This window comes from Hemicordylus capensis, chromosome 3 (genome assembly GCF_027244095.1).
Source record: "Hemicordylus capensis ecotype Gifberg chromosome 3, rHemCap1.1.pri, whole genome shotgun sequence".
NCBI classification, from domain to species: Eukaryota; Metazoa; Chordata; class Lepidosauria; order Squamata; family Cordylidae; genus Hemicordylus; species Hemicordylus capensis.
The window spans coordinates 210243647-210270474 of NC_069659.1; the positions used below are offsets into that span (position 1 = coordinate 210243647).

General features: G+C 43.3%; 1 protein-coding gene across 2 annotated transcripts; it reads right to left on the reverse strand.

Moving 5' to 3' along the window:
• On the reverse strand, positions 1-26828 carry PLAC9 (placenta associated 9). 2 transcript variants are annotated; one of them, XM_053307275.1, is made up of 4 exons: positions 26623-26828; positions 8840-8940; positions 1232-1349; positions 1-202 (listed from the first exon to the last, which is right to left on the reverse strand). In XM_053307275.1, the coding sequence occupies exons 1-4, from the start codon at positions 26675-26677 to the stop codon at positions 192-194; spliced, it is 285 nt and encodes a 94-aa protein (XP_053163250.1). In that variant the 5' UTR covers positions 26678-26828; the 3' UTR covers positions 1-191. The 2 variants fall into 2 exon arrangements, with proteins under 2 accessions (XP_053163250.1, XP_053163249.1); XM_053307274.1 differs by having other exon boundaries at positions 1232-1352; positions 26623-26810.

Here is a 26828-nt window from a genome sequence, read left to right on the forward strand (position 1 = left end):
TTCATCTTTTTATATTTTTATTGATATAACTGAATTTTACCCAAGACCACAATGAAACATTGTCCATCCCAAGATTAAATGCACCATTTTGGCTTAACAGCTTGTGAAACAATGGAGTGCAATTTGAAAGAAGTGTTCAGGTGAGCCATAGGTTTATAGTCTGTGCTTTTATTTGAACATCTTCCTGAAGCTCAGCTGGTATCTACAGAGAAAGAGAAAGAAACAGATACTATAGTCACAATTCACCAAATCTTTGGTCCTAGAGAATATAAAATTAGTAACTGACAGAGTGGATAGTGTAGCCTAGGGGTTCCCAATCTGGGGTGCCCAAATGTTGTTGGACTAAAACTGCCATCATCCTCCCTTGACCACTGTGGCAGGGGATAATGGGAGTTGTAATCCAACAGCATCTGGGCATCCAAGGTTGGGAACCCCCAGTGCAGCCAATTCTATGGAACAGATACTTCAGTATTGTTACACACTGGAATGAAGAATTTATGTCCCCCCCCCCCAAACAATAGATTTCTGAGTAGAACTATTGGGGTGGACACCCCAAGATAAGATATATAGTGAATACTTTTACCAGGCTATTTTTGTCCTTTTTAGTTTTTAAAAAGAATATCAGGTTCTACGTGGTGAATAACTGCCAGTTGTAGCCTTAGATAATAGGTGATGTGCTATCCCTATATTTATTATTTTATGTCTGGCACATGTGTGTACTTTTATATCCCACTTTTCTTCCTTCATGGAACTCAATTTTATTAATTTAATTTATGTATTTAACACATTTTTATACTGTCCCATATGCAAGTCCCTGGGCGGTTCACAATCTAAAAACACAACCTTAAACACAATTAAAACATTAATACAATTAAAAATACAGATTAAAAACTCCAAAAACGTAAACTATAAACCTAACTAAACTGGCATGTTTTTAGGTCCTTTTTTAAAATATCCAGAGAAGGGGAGGCTCTACTTTCGTTAGGCAGCATGTTCCAAAGACCTGAGGCAACCCTAGGAAAGGCCCAGTTTTGAGTCACCACCAATGTGATCTTAATAGGTGACAGGGTTCATGGAGAAGGGAGTGTTCTCTCTGTGCAGCCTCCGTGGAGTCCCCGGATGGCCAACTTTAGGGCACTGAGCGGATCTAGACCTGTTTAGCCTCAGCAAGATGGCTGTAGTCTTCCTCTCAGACACCGTGTGTGTGCGTGCGTGTATGTATATTACATACCTTCAAATATATCTATAAGCGGAGATCCAGGAGTGAGAGGAACACTCCATGCAGTTTCACTTATGGCATTGAGTAATGAATTGACTTCCGAGTCCAGATGGTCAACAGTTTTTTCTACCTGCTAATGGAGAAATAGAAAGTTTGGGTGAAGTCACAGAGGCAGGAGTGTTGGGTCCATTGGACAAGGGGGAGGCAGCGTGAATGTCTCCAAGCCCGGAGGGTCAAGGGACCCACAAGACCCATGGCCAGCGAGTGACATTCCCTCCGCCACTGCATGACCAGCGAGCTGTTTCTCTTTTTTCAAGCAGGAGGACGGTGGCTGCTGAGAAAGGAAAGGGTTAAACCAGCCCAACAGCAGCCATCTTTGATTGGACCTCCTTGAGTTGTGCTCATCCCCCACTCAACAATTCAATGGACAATTCAATGCAGCAGTTGCGTTTGCAACAGGAGGGATCAAAAAGAAAGCATGACCACAAGGAGAGCTGCTGGAAAGGAAAGTCAAACGACCCTTTATTTTTTAAAAATTTCTTGTATACCACCTCCTCCAAAGGTGGTGAACAATAACAAGAATTTCTTAAAAACATTTAAAGGGCAAACGCCTGATGAAGAAGGTAGGTATTTTTCGACAGGCTTATCTGTTTTTTCTGTGATTTCTTCCCTCAAGCCAATGCGTGTACCGTGTTTTTTTCCTTCCCACATGCATGAAGTGTGTGTGTGTGAGAGAGCGAGAGCAAGAGAGAGAGAACGCGCGCACACAAATGAGCAAATAGGGATAGGAACATTGCTAAGGGTTGTATGCATATATATTAAGTCACAGTACTAGGCTGTATAGGCATATATGTTAAAAATGTTTCTGAGCTAGGGGAATATGTGTGCACAATTATGTGTGTGAAAGTATATGCATATATGAAGAGGGTGTAATATTACATGCATAGAAGGGAAAGAAAGGGCATGCTAAGAATCTTGTTTGCATCATGTCCTTACAGGTTTTCTGTAAAAAATATATATATATATCGGGGAGGGGGGAAACAAAGAACATAAGAACAGCCCTGCTGGATCAGGCACAAGGCCCATCTAGTCCAGCATCCTGTTTCACAGTGGCCCACCAGATGCCTCTGGGGAGCCCACAAGCTAGAGGTATGTGCATGCCCTCTCTCCTGATGTTGCCCCCCTGCAACTGGTATTGAGAGGCATCGTGCCTCTGAGCAGGGGCGTAGCTATAATTGAACAAAAGGGTTCAAAGAACACGGGCCCCCAGCTCCTGAGGGCCCTCCAGCTCCACTCCTCCCTATTTTCTTCATTGTCTCCCTCACTTTTGGGGGCTGCCCGAGAGAGGGATGAACACAGGCCCCCTCTCCCCTAGCTATGCCCCTGCCTCTGAGGCTGGAGAAGGTCCACAGCCACCAGACTAGTAGCCATTGATAGACCTGTCCACCATGAATCTGTCTAAGCCCTTTTAAAGCCACCCAAGCTGGTGGCCTTCACCACATCCCATGGCAAGGAATTCCATAGATTAATTAGATGGGGAGCAAGGGGGCCCATCTTCACTTTTTGCCCTTAGGTGCACTCCAACCTTGCTATGCTCCTGCACAGAGATCCACATCTATGAGCAGCCTTTGAGTTACAGCAAACAGAGTCCAAAATACCACACGGCCTGTGCTAGCAAAAGACCAGTGGCCAACTGTGAAACAGCCAGCTCTACATAGTGGTAGAGTAATCTTGCATCAGAGTCAGACAATATCCTCTGCACGCACAGATTCTAGCCTAGCTGTCTCACCAATAAGCTAGTTTTCTATGTGCAGAAACCTGGGGTGGGGGAATCCCATCACGTAAGCCTTCACCTGCAGTCCGTAACGGTGCAGTTCAGGCATAGGTTTACTACCTCAGTGAACGACACCTTAAGTTAAACACTTGGCTTGGCCTTGCATGCTCTTAACACTTTCCATCAATCATGGGCCTCCTCTGGACTGGGACTGTTGCAAGGGAAAGGCTTAAAGCACCCCTAAGCCACAGTCCTGGTGTCCATCACTCCCACACCCCTACAGGAACAAAGGCACACAGAACAAAACTACACATCTAATATAATGTAGTTTAGCACTGAGGCTGATGGCTGACTTAGTATCACATTGTTTTGAGCTGATCTTGGATTACAGAGGGGCATTTTTCTTGCCATTTCTCAATGTTTTTGGAAACACTTCCTGGTCACCAGAAGGAAATGAAACCATGCTGCTATTCGTGTGTGTGTGTGTGTGTGTGTGTGTGTGTGCCTGCCTATTTGTCACTTGCTACAAATTCACTTTCACAGTATGCAGAAGCAGATGGCTTGTTGCAGTTCATCCCACTTGAAACCAATCCACACAGAATGAGCCAATCTTTGCTCACAAGATGGTCTGGGCTACAAATGCAACTTAGAAATAAACACATTTGTACAGAATGGTGGGGAGAGGGGGATTTGTTGTAATATGCTGCCCTCTGCTGGTCAAAAATAATGAATGATTACTATTGACAGATTTACCTGCAAACTGGGCTGAGACTGCCTTGACTTTCAGTAAATACCCACATTCAAATAAAATATAACTATGCATTGTGCAAAGAGCATGTGAACACAGCACCAGGGCAGTGATAAATATTACAGTCATCATGGGGCTATAGCCAAAAATAGCCTGCCCTGGCAAACAGTCCCTGCCTAGACAGAGATAACTACAGTACAGCCACAAGTACTCAAGGTAAGCATGACTGCCCTTCCTCTAAGGAGCCCAGGGCAACATATATAATCCACTCTTGTGAGGCATGTTAGTCTGAGAGTGACTGGCCCAAGGGCACCCAGTGGGCTTCAGCAGGGATGCAGTTTCAGGTCTGGTGTTCCATCTGCTCCGCCGCCTTATTGATTGATTGTAAAATTTATATACCGCCTTTCATTAAAACAATCCCAAGGCGGTTTACAGCAAAATTTAAAAACAAGACTGTAAAAAAGACATAATTAAAATATTAAGCTAAAAATATAAAACAAATCTGATTATAAATTTAAAACACAAGCATAAAAGCAATACAGAGTACAAAGAGCAGCAACAGAGACAATCATATAAAAACCTGGGTAAAAAGCCACAATTTGACATGTTTTCTAAAAGATGTGATGGAGACAGAATAGCCACCGGGAGAGCATTCCAGAGTCTGGGGGCAGCAACAGAGAAGGCCCTGACGTGCACGACAACTGAGCCTCCCTCATTGTCGGCACCCGGAGCAGAGCCCCCTCAGATGACCTCGTCAAGTGAGCAGCAACCATCGGGAGCAGGCGGTCCCTCAAGTATCCCGGGCCCAAAGTGTTAAGGGCTTTAAAGGTCAAAACCAGCACCTTGAATTGGACCTTATAACAGACCATTGGTCCATCTAGCCTTGTTTTGTCTGTTCAGTTGGAAGCAGCTCCTCTAACATTGCAGGTAGGGAAGGTCTCTCCCAGTTCTGCTACCTGGATTCAATTTTTTAAAAAAATAAACTGTAGATATCAGATATATTTTTCCAAAGTGGAAATTATCTCCAAATTTCATTGTTCCTCTTCCAAAAGGGAAAATTCAAAGAATTTTTGCATGCTCTTTCTCCACATCCCATACTCAGGACCCTTTGCATATGCTCTGCTTTGAGTCTATGGCCCTACTGCCACTGCCACCACGACATCTAAATGCCTTGGAACTTTGGGCCTTCCTAGCATGAGAAGTCAGATACTATTTATAACCAGGGTGTATGCATAAAGCACTCGCCATACAATTTTCTAACGTGCCTTGGTTGCTGAGACACTTGTTAAGGCACGTCCAAACTGGAAGTTTTCTCAATAGCCAGCAAAATGCCCATTAGTATGATGGGTGATTGTTGGCTGATGGAACGGAAGAGAAATCTACAACAGACTGGAGGAGCTCCAAAAGGATCTCGTTAAACTGGGTGACTGGGTGAAAAAATGGTGAATGTGGTTCAATGCAAGCAAGTGTAAAGTGATGCATATTAAGACAAAAAAAACCCAACTTCACATATACACTGATGGGGTCTGAGTTGTCAATGACGGACCAGGAGAGGGATCTTGGGGTTGTGATGGACAGCTCATTGAAAGTATCGAATAAATGTGCGGCAGCTGTGAAAAACACAAAGTCCATGCTAGGGATAATTAGGAATGGGGAGTAAAAATAAAAATACTAATATTATAATGCCCTTATACAAATCGATGGTGTGGCCACATTTGGAGTATTGTGTGCAGTTCTGGTCACTGTATCTTAAGAAGGACTTTGTAGAACTGGAAAAGGTGCAGAAAAGGGCAACCAAGATGATCAGGGGCTTGGAGCACCTTCCTAATGAGTCAAGACTACAGCAGCTGGGGCTTTTGAGTTTGGAAAAGAGGCAAACGATGGGGTGACATGATCAAGGTGTATAAAATTATGCATGGAGTACAGTGAGTGGAGCCACCTAATGGCACAGTGGGGAAATGGCTTGACTACCAAGCCAGAGGTTGTCGGTTCGAATCCCTGCTGGTACGTTTCCCAGACTATGGGAAACACCTATATCGGGCAGCAGGAGAATCGACAAGACACTTTACATTACTTTAGAGAGAGTGGACCAAGACATTAGAATCAGGGGTTATCCCATGAAAATGAAGGCCAGGAAATTTAGGACCAAGAAAAGGAGGTACTTTTTCCACACAGTGCATAATTAATCTATTGAATTCTCTGCCATGGGATATATAGCAATAGCAATAGCAATAGCACTTACATTTATATACCGCTCTATAGCCGAAGCTCTCTAAGCGGTTTACAATGATTTAGCATATTGCCCCCAACATTCTGGGTACTCATTTTACCGACCTCGGAAGGATGGAAGGCTGAGTCAACCTTGAGCCCCTTGGTCAGGATCAAACTTGTAACCTGGTTACAGGGCGGCAGTTTTACCACTGCGCCACCAGGGGCTCATTATTCAAAAGACTATTTCTGTGAAGTTCCCCAAAGAGCCTTTTACTAACCTACTGCATACGGTTGAGTAATTTCCCCTCCTCTTTATGATATACTATCCAGATCAAGTATATTGCCCTCTCATATTTTTCAATACACTAGTTGTGTTGTTGAGGCCACTGCTAGAAGGGGGATATGGGGTGAGAGAGAGATATTTGTGGATTAACTTAAAGAAAAAGATAGAGGGAGGAAAGGGAATGGGGGCGGGGGGTAATGAATGAATTGAATGAATGAATGATTGATTAAGTAGATAGACAGACAGACAATACAAAACATAAAAACAAAAACTTTTTCCAGGGTTGACAACTAATATTAGCAGGGGAAAGGAGGAGAACAGCATTTTTATATATAATTGGGTCAAACAGGATTCACCAATATAAAATTATACATTTTATTTATAAAGTACATTCATATGGTTTCACCTCAGTGTGGGTTTCTTTTTTTTCAGTAGCATCCCCTAGGCCCTGTGATGATGCTGGAGCCTGGAGGACCCTCCAATTCAGAGGTATAGCTGGATAAATTTGGACCCTAGACCTAATAAGCTTAGGGTCTAGGGTCCAAATTGGGGGGGCAGGATGCAACATAAGCATCCTCTCCATATATATACATTTTGATGGCCATTAGCTTGGATGGCTTTAAAAGGGGATTAGACAAATTCGCAGAGGAGAGGTCTATCAATGCTACCAGTCTGGTGGCTATAGGCCACCTCCAGTTTAAGAGGCAAGATGCCTCCAAATACTAGTTGCAGGAGAGCAACAGCAAGAGAGAAGGCATGCACTCACCTCTTGCCTGTGGGCTTCTCAGAGGCATCTGGTGGGGCACTGTGTGAAACAGGATGCTGGACTAGACAGATCCAGCAGGGCTGTTCTTATGTTATGAGGATGTGTATTGCAAGATGATGCAGTGCACCCTCTCTATTATGCCCCTGTCAGTGGATCCTGGGCCAGCCATCAGGTATGTGACTGGGATTTGCTCAGACTCCAACAGTTTGCTCTCTCTACAGAATAGAATGCTATTATTCATTTACAGGTATATGGAAGCAGAAATATAAGGTGAAAGGGGGATACCAATGTGATGGGACAGGGGCCAAACCTGCTCCTGAAGACCTCCACCACTGAGAATCAAGCCTACTTCTACCTAAATAGTCCCACACCTTTATGATGAAGTCTGTTTCTTGGTCATGCTACGGTGTGGCAAACCTTGGGACCTGGCATATAGATAGATGAGAATAATCTGCTCCAAATCCCATGACCTATCACAGTTCAGCATGCTCCATTTCATTGGAGGCAAATCTAATTGCAAGTAGGCACTCCAACCTACTGTTTTGTCTCTTTTGGTGCCCCATGACCTATAATTATTCCTATAGACAGATCATCCTGGAGAGAATCTATCTATGTGGTTGCTAAGAGTCGACACTGACTCCTCAATCAATCAATGATAGTGCTCTTTGTGGATATGAATTACAAACTCACAAAAGAGTAACAAATGAGAGACAAGGGGAGTAATTTGTTAAGAAAATGAGAAGTGACTGGAGTCAGATTTGGGGATGGTATTGCTGATTGTGAATCATAACATGAACACAAAAGCCATGTTGGTCTTATTGAATGCCAGCAGGAATATTTTGTCACCAGCTGGGAAATCTCTGGTTGTGAATGTGTTGACTGTGGCAAAAACTGTAGGCCCATCATTGGAAAGATGCAAGCCACTGTCAGTTAAGGAATGGCTTCTGATATAACTGGAAGTGGATGAAATAGATAAATTTCAAATTTCAGTTTGTCAAAGAGGAGAAACTCAATGAATAGAATTATGGACTCGGGTTAAGCTCGACTACTGAAGCACTCATTGCAGGCATAGCAGTAACACATCTCTGTCCATTTCTATGCGGTTTATTATTATTATTAATTATTTATTCGATTTCTATACCGCCCTTCCAAAAATGGCTCAGGGCGGTTTACACAGAGAAATAATAAATAAATAAGATGGATCCCTGTCCCCAAAGGGCTCACAATCTAAAAAGAAACATAAGATACACACCAGCAACAGTCACTGGAGGTACTGTGCTGGGGGTGAATAGGGCCAGTTACTCTCCCCCTGCTAAATAAAGAGAATCACCACATTAAAGGGTGCCTCTTTGCCAAGTTAGCAGGGGAATGAGGCTCATATGATAAAAGATAAATGAAAAATGACAAAAGGCAACTAATTTCTAATGCTTTTGCACACTGTTAAACTATTCTCCAAGCTTCATAAGGACTTAAAAAAGAAAAGCAGGGTGTGGAGAACCATTCTCAAAGTGCACTTCAGTTGTTGTTTTTGCCCTTGTAGGGCATATTCTTTTACTGCTATGGGAAATTTTCTGTTCAAAAGAGGTATAAACAACAACAACAGCTTCTCATTGTGAGAAGATCAACTCTCTAGATCTTCTCACAAAAATTGCACATTTTGTGCAACCAAGACACAAAACCTGGCATCCTGTTGCTTTCATGAGATCCAGTCCCCAATATAATGGATGGTTACAAGAGCCATTTTTGAGGAAGCAGTGAGGAACGCTCTAAGTGCCTCTAAGAGGAGCCATGTAAGAGGAGCCAGTACGTTGTTTTGCTGGGGTACGGAATCTTCCTACCTCTTGGACGGCATCTAAGCGCCTATGGATTGTATTATGGTCATCACACCAGACATTCTGCTCTGAACCTCCTTGTGGACCGGTGATTGGATCAGCGGCAACTGCAGTAAAACAAACAGCAAAAGAGAATTACTTGGTATCAGCTGATTGAGGGTGTGGCTTGCACCTGTGGGGTCTGGATATCCAGGGTTGGGCCGAGTGTCCACACCACCACCAATCCACAGTGAACTGGGCACAGAGAGGAAGGGGGAACAATTTTTATTTCTCTCCCCTCCCTCCAAAAGCTTTGTCTATATACAAATACTGTATGTTCCTGAGAATCATGCAACCTTCAAGAGGGCTGAGAGTCCATCCCCAGTCCACTGCACAAAGAAACATTCCTTGGGGAATTTGTTTGTTTGTTTATTCAATTTCTATACTGCCCTTCCAAAAATGGCTCAGGGTGGTTTACACAGAGAAATAATACATAAATAAGATGGCTCCCTGTCTCCAAAGGGCTCACAATCTAAAAAGAAACATGAGATACACACCAGCAACAGTCACTGGAAGTACTGTGCTGGGGGTGGATAGAGCCAGTTACTCTCCCTCTGCTAAATAAAGAGAATCACCATGTTAAATGTAGTGGTGTGCATGGACCGGAATTCCCGCAGTCTGGCACGGGGGGGGAGTTTCTCTTTAAGGGGGGGTGGTAGTACTTCTCCCCCCCCCGCCGCTCTTCCCCCTCCAGCGCTGGGGCTTTTCAAAACGTTCTTGGGGTGGCAGAGTTCCTCCTTGCCGCCCCTGCCCCCGTCGTTGTCCTTGTTAGCTTGAAAGTAGGCAGAGCTGGTGGCACGCATGCGCCCTTTGCGGCGCACGCGCTCGTCTCCACTGCTGGCGCATGCAGCGTGATGTATGTGGTGCGCGCATGCCAGCGGCAGAAACAAGTGCGTGCGCCGCAAAGGGCGCATGCGCACCACCAGCTCTGCCTACTTTCAAGCTAACAAGGACAACGACGAGGGCAGGGGCGGCAAGGAGGAACTCTGCCACCTCAAGAACGTTTTGAAAAGCGCCAGCGCTGGAGGGGGAAGAGTGGCGGGGGGTTAAGTACTACCACCACCCCTTAAAGAGAAACTCCCCCCCCCGCCCTTCCGAACCGAACCGCAGGAATTCCGTACTGGTCCGGAGGCCTTGTCAATGGCCTCCGAACCGAACCATGCACACCACTAGTTAAAAGGTGCCTCTTTGCCAAGTTAGCAGGGGTTTCTTCACATTCAGGGTTCTTCGGGGACACTGAAGTCTTCTTGCAGATCCACAGCCTTCCTTCAGTTGCTGGAGGGCTGTGCTGTATGTCAGCCAATAATACCTAGCCTTTATACAACATATTTCTAGTATTAAAAGCACTTCACAGATGTTAGCTCAGTATCCACAGTTTTATAATGCCTGAAGATGGTTGCTGTTCCATGGATACGAACTATAAGCAGTTAAAAACATTCATGGGATATTGTTATATTAGAGAGCTTAACCAACAGCAGGAGATGGTTCAGTCAAACCATGAGGCAGCAGTGAGTGAGGCTGGTTGGACCTAAGGAAGAGAGAATCTATGTGCTCAGGGCTAGGAGGAGGACAGGCAATGAAAATGGAGGCGGGGGTAGTTCAAGGAAGAGGGAACAGCAATTCATGTGTTGATTTGAAATAACTGACTAAATATTTATCTGCAAGGTTCCTCTTTTGTGTTCCATTTACTACCGTACATACTGACACCTCTTTAAGAGATGAACAGCTTGGCACACAACCCACTCAAAGGTATTAGAGAACTTAGGAGGGGTTATTTTTTTTAATCTGCCCCAGTTCAGCAGAAGTGCACAGTTAAGGGAGCCCTGCTAATTAATATTGTCTGGAGACACTGAGTCAAAGTGCCAAATAAAGTAGTTTGTTTGGGAATTCCATTAGGGAGATAGATCTATCAGGGAGAGAGCCTACATGCCTCATTGCTAGCTACATACCGGAAGAGGGAAGGGAGAAGAAGGAAGTCTGTCTCTCAGGAGGGGGAATGAAAACAGAGACTATCAAGGGGAACCAGAGCAGAAAAGGCATGGTCAGAGGGGGAACACCCTTACTGGCTGTCTCTACCCCTAATACCCCTAGTGGTCAATAGGGTTGCTGCTAAAAACTGATACCATCAGGAGCTGTGTCTCCAACAAAAGGTGGCACAAGACACTTTGATACCTGAAGCAGACAATCCAGATGGTGCCATCTATGGTGGTAAAAAAAAGATAATCACTGGTGTTTTTTTTGTCCTCTATTGGTACCTCAAAAGCCTCCAGTTGAGGCTGGAAACTTCACCTTGCCAAATGGCAGAGCTAGCTCTCAACCAGTTTAAAATGAAGTACTTGGATTTATACCTGTTCAGACTTGCCAACTGACCAAAAAGCCTGTCATCCTTTACCATGCCTTTAACTGTAGCTTGTCGTGCAAAAATCAGCAAGTGATCAAAATAATAATTACTACTTGCTGATGTATGCACATCACACTGCTGTTAAAGACACAGCATCAGTGGTCAGCTGAAAAGCTGGCAACCCTAGCTCAGGCACATTGGCTTTTGTGGAACTAAATTGGTTTAAATATTAGAATAAAAGCAGTTTGGTCGAGATTATAAGTGGATTTGTTCATATGCAGTCTTATCCTAGACATGTTGTTTACTCAGGCACATTGAGTTCAATGGGGCTTACTCACAAATAATTTGTTTATGTTGTTCTATGTTGCCTTCAGCATTGTTTTGCTGGGAAGTAAACTCTACTCATAACAGCAAAACCATTTCTCTTTTAAACTCCATCTGGGAAGAAAAACAAGCTGTGTTTGAAAAGTGTAGGGAAAAGGCCCTCCCTAAATGTTTGGCTAACCATCAAACCCAAAAAGGTTTGTTGTGGAGCCCCCACCCATTTCAGAATGATGACTGCAAACCAAAACTATGTGGAAAACTTGCTTCTCTCAAAAGCACTGCATTTGGTTGGAAAAGGGTATGAAGCTAAAACTCTCCTCAGCTATGAAATATTTTTGAATATTCAAATATGTCTTCCTTCTATAAAGAACATGAAAATGCCATGTTTATATATATATATATATATAAAAATAAAAAACACATGATACTTGTGTTACTATAAAATAAAAACTAACACATGATACTTGTGTTACTATAAAATAAAAACTATTAGTTTAAGGATATTTAGACTGTTGGCTTATTATCAGGGGCTTTCAATAACCCTTTTATAGGACTGTTAGAACAATTCTTACCATGTTATTCCTTATGCCTTGCATGCATAGTAGCCTCAATACGGTATGATATCGGTGTCTCTCATGATATCGCAACCTCCAACAAAAATTTATGTAGGAATGTAACTACTACTACTATTAATATTTATATACTGCTCTTCAACCAAAGTTCTTAGAGTGGTTTACATAGAAAAATAAATAATACATAAAGATGTCCCCCTGTCCCCAAATGGCTCACAATCTAACAATAAACATAAGGCAGACACCAGCACCAGCCACTGGAGGGATACTGCACTGGGGTTCAATAGGGCCAGTTGCACTCCCCCTGATAAATACAAGAGAATCAGCACTTTAAAAGGTGATACTCTATGGATGTGAAAGCTGAACTTTGAAGAAGCAGGATAGAAAAAGCATTGATGCTTTTGAACTTTGGTGCTGGACAAGACTTTTGAGGATACCATGGACAGCCAGGAAAACAAACAAATGGATCGTAGAACAAATCAATCCAGAATTGTCACTCGAGGCACAAATGACCAGGCTCCAACTATCATACTTTGGACACATTATGCAAAGACCTAGCTCCCTTGAGAAGTTCATAATGCTGGGAAGTTGAAGGAAAGAGAAGAAGAGGACGACCATCAGCAAAGGTGGATGGACACGATTATAACAGCAATGAATGCACCACTGAGAGACCTCAGGCCAAGTTGAAGACAGATCATCCTGGAGAGAATATCTATCTATGTGGTCACTAAAAGTTAATACCAATTTGACGGCACTTAATCAATCAATCAATTTGCTCAGCAGGGGTCAAATGCCCCCTCATTCTTCCCTTTCTTCTTTTAAATCCATCTTCATTCAAGTTCAAAGCCATTTGCTTACCAATACACCAGAAAATTTCCTTTTTTGTGTTAAAGAACATCTTCCAGAAAACCAAAGTGCACCATTTCTGATGAATCATCTTCTCTATTATATATTGCTGGTACTGGTTACCCACTTTTGACTGGAAAGCCAATGATGGGCATTAAATTAAAAATAAATTGCTTTTCATGTACTGTTTTATAAAAAGTGATTCAAATTATGTATTTAAACTACTTTTGATATGCTTCTAACAAAACTATATAAACTATTTTTGTTATACTAGTAACACAAAACTACTATTTAAGCTACTTTTGTTATACTAGTAACACATAAAAATAACTACTTTAATCCAATAAGAAAAAGATTCTCATTTAAATAATTCATATTTATTATCATATTGAAAATCCAGAGAAACTACAGATATGCTTGCAATTACCAGCAGATGGTACATCAACCCCACCTCTTCTCATTGCTACAGCTAGTTGTTGAGAGCATGCTCAGTGCACAAATGTCTGTAAGACAACTAGCTGCTCTGAGAGTATTTTAAGATTTCGAGGCCTGGGTTGGCCCACAAAGAGAGGAGGGGTGGGAGACCTCCATGGAATTGGCTTTTTAAAGGCCTGTCTTGCCTACTTACAGGTATGTGCTAAGATCAGTGTATTAGTGTCATTGTATTAGTCAGGGATCTTTCCAAACGGAATCTAGATCCCCCACCCCAATGGTTAAATGTTGAGTGGGGTCGTGGAGAGGATTTCTATTTAAACTATTTGCTCACTAATCCTAATCCGGATGTTATTCCTATTGTGGCCAAATATTGTTATATAATATGCCAAATGCGTATAAATGTAGTCTGATTTTATATTATCATCTTATTATTATTATTTTAATATTGTTGTATTGCTGGTCTACGACCGAAATAAAGTTTTACATAGCAATGTTGAGTGGCTTTGATTAGAGTCATTATGAGCCTTGATAGGATATGTAATCCATATGCTATAAAATATCTTTTTAAAGAACATAAGAAGAGCCTTCCTGGATCAGGCCCAAGGCATCCTGTTTCCCACAGTATCTCTTCAGATGCATCCAGGAAGCCCACAAGCAGGAGATGAAGGTATTTCCCCTCTCCTGCTGTTGCTCCCCTGCAACTGGGATTCCAAGGCATCCTGCCTCTGTCTGAACTGATGTACCTATAGATATTAAGACTAGTAGCCATTGATAGAATTATCCTCTTTATATCTGATAGACTAATCCTGTTTTAAAGCTGTCCTAGCTGGTGGCCATCACTTGTGGCAGAGAATTGCAAAGCTTAATTGTGGAATATGTAAAGAAGTACCTTTTTTTGTCTTTCCTAAATTTCCTGCCAGTCACTTTCATGGAATGGCCCTGGTTCCAAAGGTGCATCTAGGTAATTTTGGATCCTGGACATAATGAGCTTATGCCCTTCCCCTGCAAAATAACCATGCTTTCTATATATATGCCTAGTTTTTTGGGTGGGTGGGTTTGTTTGTTCATTTTTGGTAAATGTACTCTGGCCCAGACCTGTGGGTTTGTAGTGAAATGTGTGTGTGTGTGTGTGTGTGTGTGTGTGTGTGTGTGTGCGCGCACACACACACACACATTTCACTACAAACCCCCAGGTTTGTGCCAGAGTGCATTTGCCAAAAATGAACAAACAAACCCACCCACCCACCCAAAAAACTAGGCAAGCCCCAATTGATTCACATAGCTTCCTGACCATTCACAAACTAACAGGGGCACAACATGTGTCCTGTGTTACACAGTTCAAACATGACACTAAACTGGACATGCAGTGTATTCGTAAGGGTGGGGGTGGGAATTAAAACCACAAATGCCCCTTGCTTCACAGTTCTCCTGCAGTCCTTTTGGATCACAAACCAACTGGAAAATAATGCATTTGTTGTTGTTTTTAAAATGTTTATTCAAATGTAACACTTAGTTCCACTTTAACTACTTGTGAAGTACTCTATGGACAGAGAACTCTTTCTGGCAGCTTTACTACACTAGGAAAAAAATTCATTAAAAGATGCAGGATTGGCCACTTCCCTTGAAATAAAAATACACGTAGACCTGCTTTCTTGAACTACACGTGTGCTCAATTTCAGAACTCTAAGCCAAGCCATTCTGGAATTATAAAGACTTGGGCAAAAGCAGGGGCATGTTGCACTTTTTAAATGAAGACACAGGGCAGATTCTTTCACATGGGAGTGGAATGATAGTCCCGGGGGACCAGGGGGCCTTCAGTTCCAGAAGCTTTTGTTTTCTTATTTTCTGGCATGAAACAAGCCATTTATAAAACTTTTTTTAAAAAAAATTCAAAAAATCATTAAAAATCATAGATTGACTAATCTGCTTCAAAATCAATACACAGAGTCCCAATAACCTGTCCTACATCTGTGCCAAATTTCAGAACTCTAGGACAAGCCATTCCAGAAATAAAAAGGGGGCCCTCTTTTCTCTTGGGGAAAATCATGGGGCTCTCTAGGAGAGTGGGCACATTGACTTGGGCTCCCAGGACTGTACCTAATGGCACCCCTGCCCATTTGTAGTGTGGAGAGAGGGAGAAAAACTGTTCTTATCCATATTATATCATTCATACCAGTGTAGTTTTATAAATCTCTATCATGAATCCCTATAGTTGCCTTTTTTTCTTCTAAACTAGAAGGCCCCAAATGTTGTAGCCTTACTTCATAAGGAAGGTGTTCTAGTCCCAATTGTATCAATAACAACTTTCAGAGTGTAATCTGGATTTCTTCCTGTGAGCATTTTTGCTCAAATACACAACATTATTCTCTGATCCCTATCCCACATTACATAGGATTGGCACTATTATATATTGATAAACACAGATGATTAACTGTCCCAAGAAAATCACCAACTTCAGCCTGCCTGCTGCATATGCATTAATCGCTGAGAAAGCTGCCTTTCCTACAACTGGGCTAAGTTGTTGGTCTGTGGAATGTATGTCAGGGAGGCGGGGCAAGGAAATCAAAATATTTTTTAACCGTGGATTGTAGCCAAGGGTGGGGAGCTGACATCTACTAAGAAACCAGCAACTTGGGGTGAGGGAGTTTATACTGCTGAAGTCACTTTCTCTGGCAGAGACTATTTCTCATGCAGAGCCTACTTTGATTAATGCAGAAACAATTCCTTTTCTTAAATATGTAACCATAAAGCAATAGTTTTCAAACTGTGCCCCAAAGAACTCTTGCAAGCTGTCAGGTGCTTTCTCAATAGGGATGTGCAGATGACCATGAACTGGACTGCCAGTTCAAACGGTTCGATCTTGAACCACTTCAAAATGGTTTGAGCTGGTTTGTTGATCTAACCTGTTCAGCCGATCGGTTCAATCAAACCGCTTTGACCAAACTCCTTTGCATACCCACTGTTAGGTATGAATTTGGACCGAACCACACCAAATGGTCCATGCACACCCCTATTTCTCAATGGAAAACACCTGTAATATTAAAGCAGTTTTCCTGACAGTTTCCCAACTACTGTTGATTTTCCCTTTTTGTTATTAGGTCAAACATAAGGTTTATTTTGCTGAGAGAGATGTCTTGGTATTTTATTTAATTACATTTTGTTTACTTCACAGATTCTCCTCTGACCAAAACTGGGAAGTTAAGATCTCACTTAGGTTAATTCTGTGCCTGCTTTGGGTATACTTTGTCTTGTTCAAACAAATTTGTGTCTAGAAAAATAAGTATTTCTGAGAGCACTCTAATCAGTTTCAACTGCTCTTCGATGTTTGGTGGGTTAAACTGTTTGTGTCTTATTATGTGGTGATAATCTATTTCTCCTCCTCCTCCTCTTCCTCATCATCATAATCATCAGGAAACAGCATGTGCTCCCTGAATGCCTGCCTATGGAAAGTAATGGGCTGGATGAGGGATAACAAACTGAAACTGAATCCAAGCAAAACAGACGTGCCGCTCATTGTGGGGGATTGGAATTTGAGGGATGAATTAGATCTTCCTGTGCTGGATGGGGTTATACTCCCCCAGAAGGAATAGGTATGCAGCTTGGGAATGTTCTTGGATCCAGGTCTCACCCTGGTATCTCAGGTGGAGGCTATGGCCAAGAGCGCGTCCATCAACTTCAACGGATTCGACAGCTGCATCCATTCCTTGAAGAGAACTATCTCAAAACATTGGTGCATCAGCTGGTAACCTCCAGGCTCGACTGTTGCAATGCATTCTACGTGGGGCTGCCTTTGTACTTAGTTCGGAAACTTCAGTTAGTTCAAAATGCAGCAGCCAGATTGGTCTCTGGGGTAACCCGGAGAGACCATATGATGCCTGTCTTAAAACAGTTGCACTGGCTGCCAATATGTTTCCAGGCAAAATACAAAGTGCTGGTTATTACCTTTAAAGCTCTAAACGGCTTGGGTCCGGGTTACCTTAGAGAGTGCCTTCTTTTGTATGATCCCCATCACATGCTGAGGTCCGTCTCCAGTTACCACCGGTACTTCTGGTGGCGACTCGGAGCCGGACCTTCTCTGTAGTTGCTCCTGGCCTATGGAATGCACTCCCAGCAGATATTTTTGGTTCGTTGTTGGCCTTTAAGAGAGCCCTAAACATTTATTTGTTTGGCCTGGCCTTCCAAGGTTTTAAAATTGTTTTGAAGTATTTTAATTGGTTTAAATGGCTGTGAATTGTTTTTAAATTGTTTTAATATGTATTTTTAGCAGTGTATTTTTAAATGGTGTTTGTTTTTATTTTTTCTAATTTGTTGTGCACCACCCAGAGCCTTTGGATGGGGCAGTCTAGAAATATAAATAAATAAATAAATAAATACTGCGCATATATATAGTGCCTGAGTGCTCAAAGCACTTCACATTCAATATACTGCAGCAACCATTCACAACTGTAAGTCAGTATTATTATTTCCTTTTAGGGGGCAGCGAGAACTGAGGTGGGGAGAGGAGGGGCTTGCTTAAGGCCCTCTGGGGAGCTAACAGTAGAGGTCGTATCTGAAGCAGTTTCTCTGATTGGTAGCTCAATCTCTTATCCACTATGCTGCACAGATTCCTTGAACTGATCTGGGTGAGTTTGCACATTACTTGGTTAGACACACATGGTAATGGCAACTGTTGCCTGGTAAGCTGAATATGGACTGGCACATGCCTTGTGCTTTTGTAGCGGATTAAAGCTTTTGTCTCAGAAATGCTGAATCATCCCTGCTTGAGCTGCCTGGCTAGATCTCTCCTAAAACTATTCTATATTCCCAGTAGGTATAAAATGCTACCACTGCCACCCCTCATATTGACAGAGCTTGAACCTCCCTGGACTTGGGGTGGAATCCCAGGGGAAGCTCTCTTTATTTTGCTCTTGGGCAAGTACAAAAATTTTCCATGTACAAGCCTACACGTGGTGAGAAAACGGTTAGCTTCTGACCATTTGAAGACATGATTGCACCAGAGGAATCCTCCTCTCCCACTTTTCCTGAGTCAAAAACCAACTCGGAAAGGCTTGCAAAAACAAAAACAAAAAACAGCTTTATTCCATTACTACAGACTGTTTTCCTTCTGAGGCTTTCTCAGCTTTTACATACAGTTAAAAATACGTAGTAAGTTACAAAAATAGGCTGTCTTTATGCACGCTTAAATGATTATAGAGTATTTTGCAACACCCTAGGTAGGCTGGGCGTAGGCTATTGTTTCTTATTTTAATTATGTTACAGGTAAACAATAATAGACCAGTATCAGGAATATGGAAAAGCACGCACACATAAGAAATATAAGTTTCTAACACAAAGTCTGACTAAACAAACTTCCCCCTAAATTAATATTCCCAAAGCCAAAGCCCAGGTTTCCTTTCTTGAACTCACCAAAACTCCAGATGAGAATTCAAGCTTCCTGCCTTCCTATCTTTCAAGCATCTGCAGAGTCATTCCCCTGCAGCCAAGTTCCATGGCCGCATATCCTCCTGTGCACCTCCCACCTAGCTTCTCTCTCTTCTAACAAAGAGCACCCTTCTTCTTGGCAACAGCTCTCTAGATCCCGCCCCCCAATGTGCTCACTGGCTGAACCCTGGAGTTCACCAGTCTGTCAGTCAAGACAGAGTTCCCTACCAGTTAACTCTTTAGTGGGAGGGAAGTCTGATCACTACAGCTTTGCATACCTGGTCACTATGGTAAGCAATAGTGAGTTACACACTGTCAGAAGGGAAAGCATTTCCAGACTGGACTACTGGTTCTTTTAGGCTGTAAATATGCTACAAATTTCGCACATAAGCATGTGAGAACAAGCCTGATATTAAAAAGTCTTCCTGGGCTCAAAACATCTGCAGATTTATTTGCAAGGCTGCTTGAATGTGTCAAACTGCTAGCATTGGTGGTCACGTTGTGAGCAATCACAGAAGGATCATTGCTGCCTCTTAACGTGGGCAAATGTTCAATAAATGAGAATAAATTGGGGAGGAGATGGGTGAATGTAGACTTGTAGAATTGTCACAGAGTGAGAGCTATTGGGGAATGGGTTTTCTTAGAGTCTACCAAACACTGAATCTCAATGGCAGAAATGCTCCTTCCCCCACTGCCAATATGTAATTATGCATCAGGAAATCATGTATCTCTGATCAGCTCACTGATTCTACACACTATGGTTATAAACAATCAAATAGGCCTATGTATGAATAGAGAGATGGACTGTTCCGTATCGATAGTGGCCCAGTATAAATTAACACAACCCTCACTGGCCCTGTACATGTGTGGGATGTTGGGATATACTGACAATGCGACCACAGCAATGTCATTAAAGAATATGCCAAAGCATTCTCAGCTCATCCTTTAATCGCATGTGAGAGGTGTTCATCGAAATCTTGTTTAAACAGGATTTTGGAGCATGTGTAGAGGAGCGGTTCCGGTAAATCCCTCTCACATGATTAAAGGATGTACCAATAATACATTGGGGTTTCCTTCAATGGCAACAGGGTGGGTGCATTCTTGGCGCATTCCTGCCTTTTATTGTATGTAGGGGTCTAATGGCGGCTATGTTTATCTGAACCAGCCCAAAGCTGTTAGAGATACTTCACTGAAATCCTGCTCCTCCAAAATATGAGATGGCACCTCTCATGTTGGGATTAGAAGTCCATCTTGTTTTTTCAGCAGTAATTGTAGGAGGGAGTTGGCACCAGTAGGCAGCAGTATTGATTTTTCTCTGCTTTGCCAGGACTTGGGCAATGCTTTTTCTATGGCAGTGCAAGCTAGGAGCTGTGTTGGACTGGGTGGTTAGTTGTACCTGCTAATCTTTCCCCAGCAGATAGAAGTGTTTAGGCTTACTATAGACTACAAGAATTGCTAAAGACCATGGCAAGAAATGAAGCAGTTTGTTATCTCCTAAACTATCATGAGGCCTTACAAGAATCAATTGTCGGCAAGAATCTTTGCTGCTTTTAGTAATCTCACAACAGTGATCTGTGCTTTTTAGCTATTTTAGGTGCTCTACAATGTGTTTTCTATTCTTAGAGTGTTATGAACTGGTCTCAAAGGCTATGTCCACACAGAAGCTTTCCATGGGGCTGCTTTGGGAGCATAACAGAAACGTCTTAGAAGTTCTAACCCACCTGCAGTGATTTGCTTCAATGCATTCTTGGCTGACATGGTTCAGTGAGCTATTTTCAACCTAGAAAGCCCTCTACACTCTGGCCTAATATCCCTGAGAAAGCATCTTCTTCCAGATGGGCTTCCTCACCTTGTAAAGTTATCAGAGGGGGGCCTGCTCTATATTTCCCCCACTTGTAAGATGAGAAGAGGCTAAAGAGGCAACAAAAGAGGAAGCCCTTGTTAGGACTTTCAGCGGATTCTGAACTCATCTCTAAGTAGAGGGCTGGCTGATGGATATATTCATTCGGTGCACCACTAGGCAGCTCTAGCCAAAAGGAGGGAACTGCAAGGAGACGGTCCAGCCACACTAGCAAGGAAACATTTTGGCATCAAGAGGCCAGAGCAGATCAGATGATACTCTCTGCCCCTGACTCCTTTAAAAGCTTCTGGGTTAAGCGTATGCCTTTTGCTCCAAAAGCTAACACCGCTTGCTCTAAGCTTTTCCTTCCTGGCTGCAAATCACCTTGGCCTTGCTCCTCTGCCCTACACTGAATGAGAGCTAGTTAAGAGCACGAGCCACTCATCCTTTCTCTCCTGCCATTTCTGGATCTTGTGCAAAAGGCATGCGAATGCAGCTTAAGTCAATGGAGTGTTTTGGAAGCTGAACATTTAAAATGGCTAACATGAAAACATAAAGAGTTGGGGATCCCACTGCAGCAGAATTCATACTATTGGGATATTGAATAAAGTGACATTAGGGTATGTGTTGTCACCTTAAGTGGCACAGTGGGCAAATGTTTGACTAACAAGTAGAAGGTTGCTGGTTTGAATCCCCCGCTGGCAGCAGCAATATAGGAAGATGCTGAAAGGCATCATCTCATACTGCGCGGGAGGAGGCAATGATAAACCCTTCCTGTATTCTACCAAAGAACACCACAGGGCTCTGTGGGCGCCAGGAGTCGAAGTCGACTTGATGGCACACTTTACTTTAGGATATCCTATATAATAAAACCCTAAGGTACCTGCGTCCGTGTCTCTTGCGGGTGTTCTGCGCATGCGTGGCGCAGAGGCGCGGCGGTGGCGGGCCCGGCCGCGGGGAGGCCAGAGGCGGCGGCGGGCTGGGCCGCAGGGAGGACAGAGGCGGCGGCAGCGCTTGAGGCACGTGGCCGGCTCCCCTGTTCACAACTCTTCTAGCGCCCGTTGTAACGGGCTTAACAGTCACTAGTGTGTTAAGAAAACACTGAGGATCTGTCAGGACTGACCGTGTCAGTGGCTGTGCTCAAAACTAGACTGTGTGGGTGTGTCCTCCAGCCCAGGGTCCCTGAGGTTGGATCATGAATTTGGTCTCGGAATTAGAGCTAAAGCTGGCGCCTAGAGTGTAACTGCTGGAGGCCAGGCACCTAGTATTGACACCAGGCTGGCCCAGGAGCTTCATTTTGTCTGTCAATCATAGGGGCTGATGTTGTACACCTCTTTCCTATTCTCAGCCAACAATCCCAGCAGCTCACCTGTCAGCAATAGCCCTGGGCCATGACATGCCTGGTCCAAATCCCTAAGAAGACCAATTCATAATATTTACATTCCACCAACTGGATCCAAAGAGTCTCCTAAGGTGGCTGCAGCATCACAAGAACAACTTAAAAACCCCATTAAGCATTTAATACTGAAGACCATAAAGAGCCCCCATAAGACCCGAAGGCAAGAGGTAAAATCCAGCAATAATGAAACAGCAAAGTATTGATGTGATTTTCTCTTAATGAAAACCTGCCCCCATTTCATAAAAGCAGCATCTTAAGCACGCTCGTGAAGTTACTTCAGGGATAAAATTCTGATTGGTTCCCACTAGTAGAAAGCATAGAATACAAGCACATTGCAGAACAAGGTTTTTGTAGCTACACTGGGAATATAAACTCAAAGGAAATGCTGTTGGAAACAGTTTTCCAGGCTCACCCATAAATTTCATTAGACAACTGTCCAGAGCTATGCAGTCTAATTAAAGCTGTAGTAGAAAGTAAGTTCCTACGTCTGGTGGCAATTGTGTCGAACCTTTAAAGACCAGTGCCCACATTACTCTAGGGTAAACAGTTTTTAAAATGCAGTTGCCATCTGTTTCTGTATTAGACTACACCTAGAATGCAGTTGCTTCCAGGTGGTTTCTCTCTTACCCCTCAAATTACCTTTTGCCATAGCTCCGTGACAGAAACTTGCAGCTACCAGAGACAAATGACAGACATTAGATAGGATCAAAAAAGCAGTTTTAGGGGTGCCTAAGAGCTTATCTGTGCAGGGTGAAATGCTTGGAGTCCCCCCTCCTGGCTCTGAAGAAGAAGCGCTCCCGCTGTATCACAAACTGCTTTGGAAACTCCCCTCATGCCAGCATGCCACTGCTAACTGAGCAAAGAGGCACCTTTTAAAAGTGGTGATACCCTTTATTTAACAGGGGGAGGGCAACTGGCCCTATCCATCCCCAACACTGCACCCAGTGGTGGAGGGAGGCCAGCCCTGCCTCCTGCATCAGACGTCAGCATCTGATGTCAGAGGCTGTGAGCGAAAGTTAGCCATGCCCCTTGCATCTCACATCAGATGCAGGGGGTGTAGTATAGATTGCAGATGGGGGCCGTGCGGCCACATTTGTGAGCAAAATTGGCCAACGCCACATTTGCAGTGCGACTACACTGTGAACGCAGCGCTGGCCGGTTTTTCTAGCAAATGGGGCTGTGCGGCCTCGTTTTGTGAGCTAAACCATGGCCTGGCTGTGTCAGATGCAGAGGCCGTGCCTGTGTTCTTTGAACGCTTGAAGGGCATCAGCCCAGGTTCTTTGAACCTGTTCATGCAATGGTGGCTCCGCCCCTGACAGCACCCCTCCAATGGCTGTTGCCGGTCTCTATCTTATGTTTCTTTTTTAGACTGTGAGCCCTTTGGGGACAGGGAGCCATTTTATTTATTTATATCTATGTAAACCGCCTGGGGAACTTTTTTGTTGAAAAGTGGTATATAAGCATTCGTTGTTGTTGAGCACATGTGCCTGTTTAAACCCAACCCTACACCCCTCTTGTATAAAGTGGGGCGGTTGGGTGGTCAGGGAACCAAGAAAAAGGGTTATTGTAGGTCAGGGGAGCTGCATCTTCCCTGTATCTATCATTTACCTCCCTGTAGTACTCCCCTTAGCAAGTGCTTTTCTCTGTCAAGATTACTTTCAACTTCTGAGCTGAACTATGCAGACATATAACTGGGAGGAGACAGACTGCAAGGAAGTATGTAATGGTGGAGGGACAACTTTTAACACTCCCTCCCTGTTTGCACTTCTGCTTTAAAAATAGCTTTTTCTTCCCCATCCCATTTATATTGTTTTTTGGATCCTGGTATTTATCTCCTGAGGCCATAACTATCAAGTAAAACATTAACATCTTCACAATAATACTTGAACTATATTCTAGTAATACCTTTTAGGGCCAAACAACTAAAATGATACACCCTGAGAGCTACCTTTTTGATAAGTCAGAACCCTTAATCAGGCTAGATTAGGTCCAGTGGTCCATGGGAAATCTTTGCACTGGATTTAATTTGCTTCATTGAGGATCTGGGGGCCCAATAGGTGCAAGAAGGTTAAGAACCCCTGGGCTAGATGGTAAGAAAATCAAGAAGGGAAGAGGGGGAACTGAGATGGGTGAAATGGATTCAAAAAGGACATGTGATAGAAGATGGCACAGGATCTGCAAAGCTTTTGTGCAAGTTCCAAGTGTGATCTTACTTACCATACAGGTGTTCCTGCAAGCTGTCATGCTCCTTCCTAGTGACATCTTACCCTCTGTGCATATAATGAGCAGGGACCTCATATGATTTTCACTGTCGCACTTGACAGTCAGCTCTTACATTTCAAGAAGAGTCCACCCTTTTCATTACTACTTTTTTTTAGCAACTGCGGGAAAGGGTGGGTTACTTTCGGAATGCAAGAGCTAGCAGACAGTGGGTTACTTTCGGAATGCAAGAGCGCAGAAGCCTGCAGGAGCATCTGTATGGTGATCAATAATCCAACAGCAGCCACCATATAAAGTAAACCAGTATCATTATTATTATTCCCATACTGCAGATTAGGGTCTATGAGGAGAGTTACTTGCCTAAGATCACCGAGTGGTGAGAACTAAGCAGGCAACTCTCCTGGCTCATATCTAACATCCTTAAAATGTAACCATCACACTTCTGAGCAATGGCTAGGCTAGATCTAATTCAGTTGGAATCTGCCGGTGTGTACCTACAACCTGCCTTTACTTGGGTATATATAAATGGCTATGAACTGCGGGGTATTCAAAGCTTTCATGCCTGTTCCAAGCACAATCTTACTCTCTGTACACACTGCAGCAAACTTCCACAGAGACTTCCTTACACAGTCTGACTACCTTCTGTACACATGCCAAGCGGGGATCTCGTGTGATTTTGGCAGTGCCGCCTACTAGCCAGCTCTTGCATTCCAAGAAGAACCCCCTCCTTTCTTTAGTCACCACAATAGTAGTAATGAAAAAGGGGGGTTCTTCTCAAAATGCAAGAGCTGGCTGGCAGGTGCTGCAAAAATGTTGCAGTGCCGTGAGACTGTCAGAGACCAGGGGTGTCCCAAGAGCCTCTACTCTTGGTTTTTGGCTTAAGCAATTGTGTTCTATGTTAGTGGCAAAAAGCTTAATGAACTGAACCTTGAATGCCTGTGGCATATGCAGGCTCGGACTGCCCCACAGGGCAACAGGGCATATTCCCGGTGCACCGCACCCACGGGGCGCCTGTGTGCCCCGCCGCACTCTGCAGCAATGAATACTCCCACCCTTAAGCACCCATTCTGCTCAAAACCCAGTGCCCTCCCCACATACATCCCACTGCCCTCTCAGTGCCCCCAGTCCGGCCCTGGGCATATGTACATTAATAAAAGCACGTGAGGAAATCGCACAGAAACGTGCTGCACAAGGGAGTAAGACAAATCTGCACAAGTTTGTCCCTCCAGCTACTGTACAACTTCTCATCCTCAGCCACAGTGGAAAATACTCAGGAATGATGGGATCTGTCGTCTAACAACAGCTGGAGAGCCAAAGTTGTGCAGCTCTGGATACAGTCTCATCTGGAATGTGTGCAAAAGCTTTGAACCTCCCGCAGGTTATTGCCATCTATAAGGACCCTGTGAGATGCAGACAGATAGCACCTATGTCTGGGAGAAAAGTCAAATCGCCCCTAAAGAAATGCAGCACACACGTGATTTCTTAGCATTTGTACTTGATAAAAAGAGAGAGAATTATATAGGAAAATATGCTCAAAAAGGAGAGTACAGAAAGTGTGAAAGCCTAACTCATGTTCAAAAATACATCTTTGCAGATCTGGATGTGACCCTGCCATAGTTAAGCACATTGATGCCCTATTAATTTCAGTGAGAAAAGCAAAATATCTGCTTAAATCTCATATGGAAGTAAGAAACATTCAGCAAGTGCACTGGGAAGTAATACATTCAGTGGGAACATTTCGATGTATAGGATTGGAGCCATCACAGTACTTGGCTAGATTATACTCTTACTCAGTAATTATCTGACACAAGACTTTAAAAAAAAATTAAATTCCACAAACTCAAAGATTCAGCTTTCTACAAAATACCATAGAGTACATACATGGTGCAGAAAAAAATAAATCCCAGTAATGGGAAATGCAGCATTATTAGCTGAGGAAAAACATTATTAGCTTTTTTGAATGCTGACGTTTCCATCTCCATCAAATCCATTTGTTTTCTAAACTCAATATAGTTGAATGTTGTTCAGAGAAGCTGCATTTGCATTCGCGAAGGCAGACAGCACAACAACCAGCATGCCATTGTCTTAATATTGTTCTAGTATCAGGCAAAAGCTTAAACATTGCCTGTTTCTGAGAGTCTTGTAAAAGGTTAAACACCTCTATAAAACATGGTCACTATTTAAATATAGCTCATGTTTATTCAGAGCTTTACGAAACAAACACAGCCCACGAGCTTTTTCAGACCCCCCGCAAAAACCACACCACACTACTTTTTTGCTCTAGATTTTAGTTTTCCCTTTAGAAGATCATGCTTCTGTAAGCTAAATTTTGAAGCACTTTGAAACACTTACCCAGTTCTTGCCTGTTCAACACGAAAATAAAAAGCAGAGCCCAAACACAAAGCATGGTTTCAAAGTCTCAGTCTGGAGGGAGTCTGTCCTGGTCCAGCAAAAGAGAAGAAATTAGCAGTCTCTCCCTCCAGTTTATAGTTTGCCAGCCCAAGCCGTTCTGCTGAGGGCCAGCCAGAGAACTGGAAGGAAATGGTCTCTCACTGAGC

What these genes read in the sequence shown, in the direction of transcription:
- PLAC9 (XM_053307274.1), bottom strand. Translation starts at nt 26,677, where the DNA reads ATGCTTTGTGTTTGGGCTCTGCTTTTTATTTTCGTGTTGAACAGGCAA. An exon ending in GTTGAACAGGCAAGAACTGG is followed by an intron (nt 8,941 to 26,622) that starts GTAAGTGTTTCA and finishes GTTTTACTGCAG; the next exon opens with TTGCCGCTGATCCAATCACC. An exon ending in GCTTAGATGCCGTCCAAGAG is followed by an intron (nt 1,353 to 8,839) that starts GTAGGAAGATTC and finishes TTTCTCCATTAG; the next exon opens with CAGGTAGAAAAAACTGTTGA.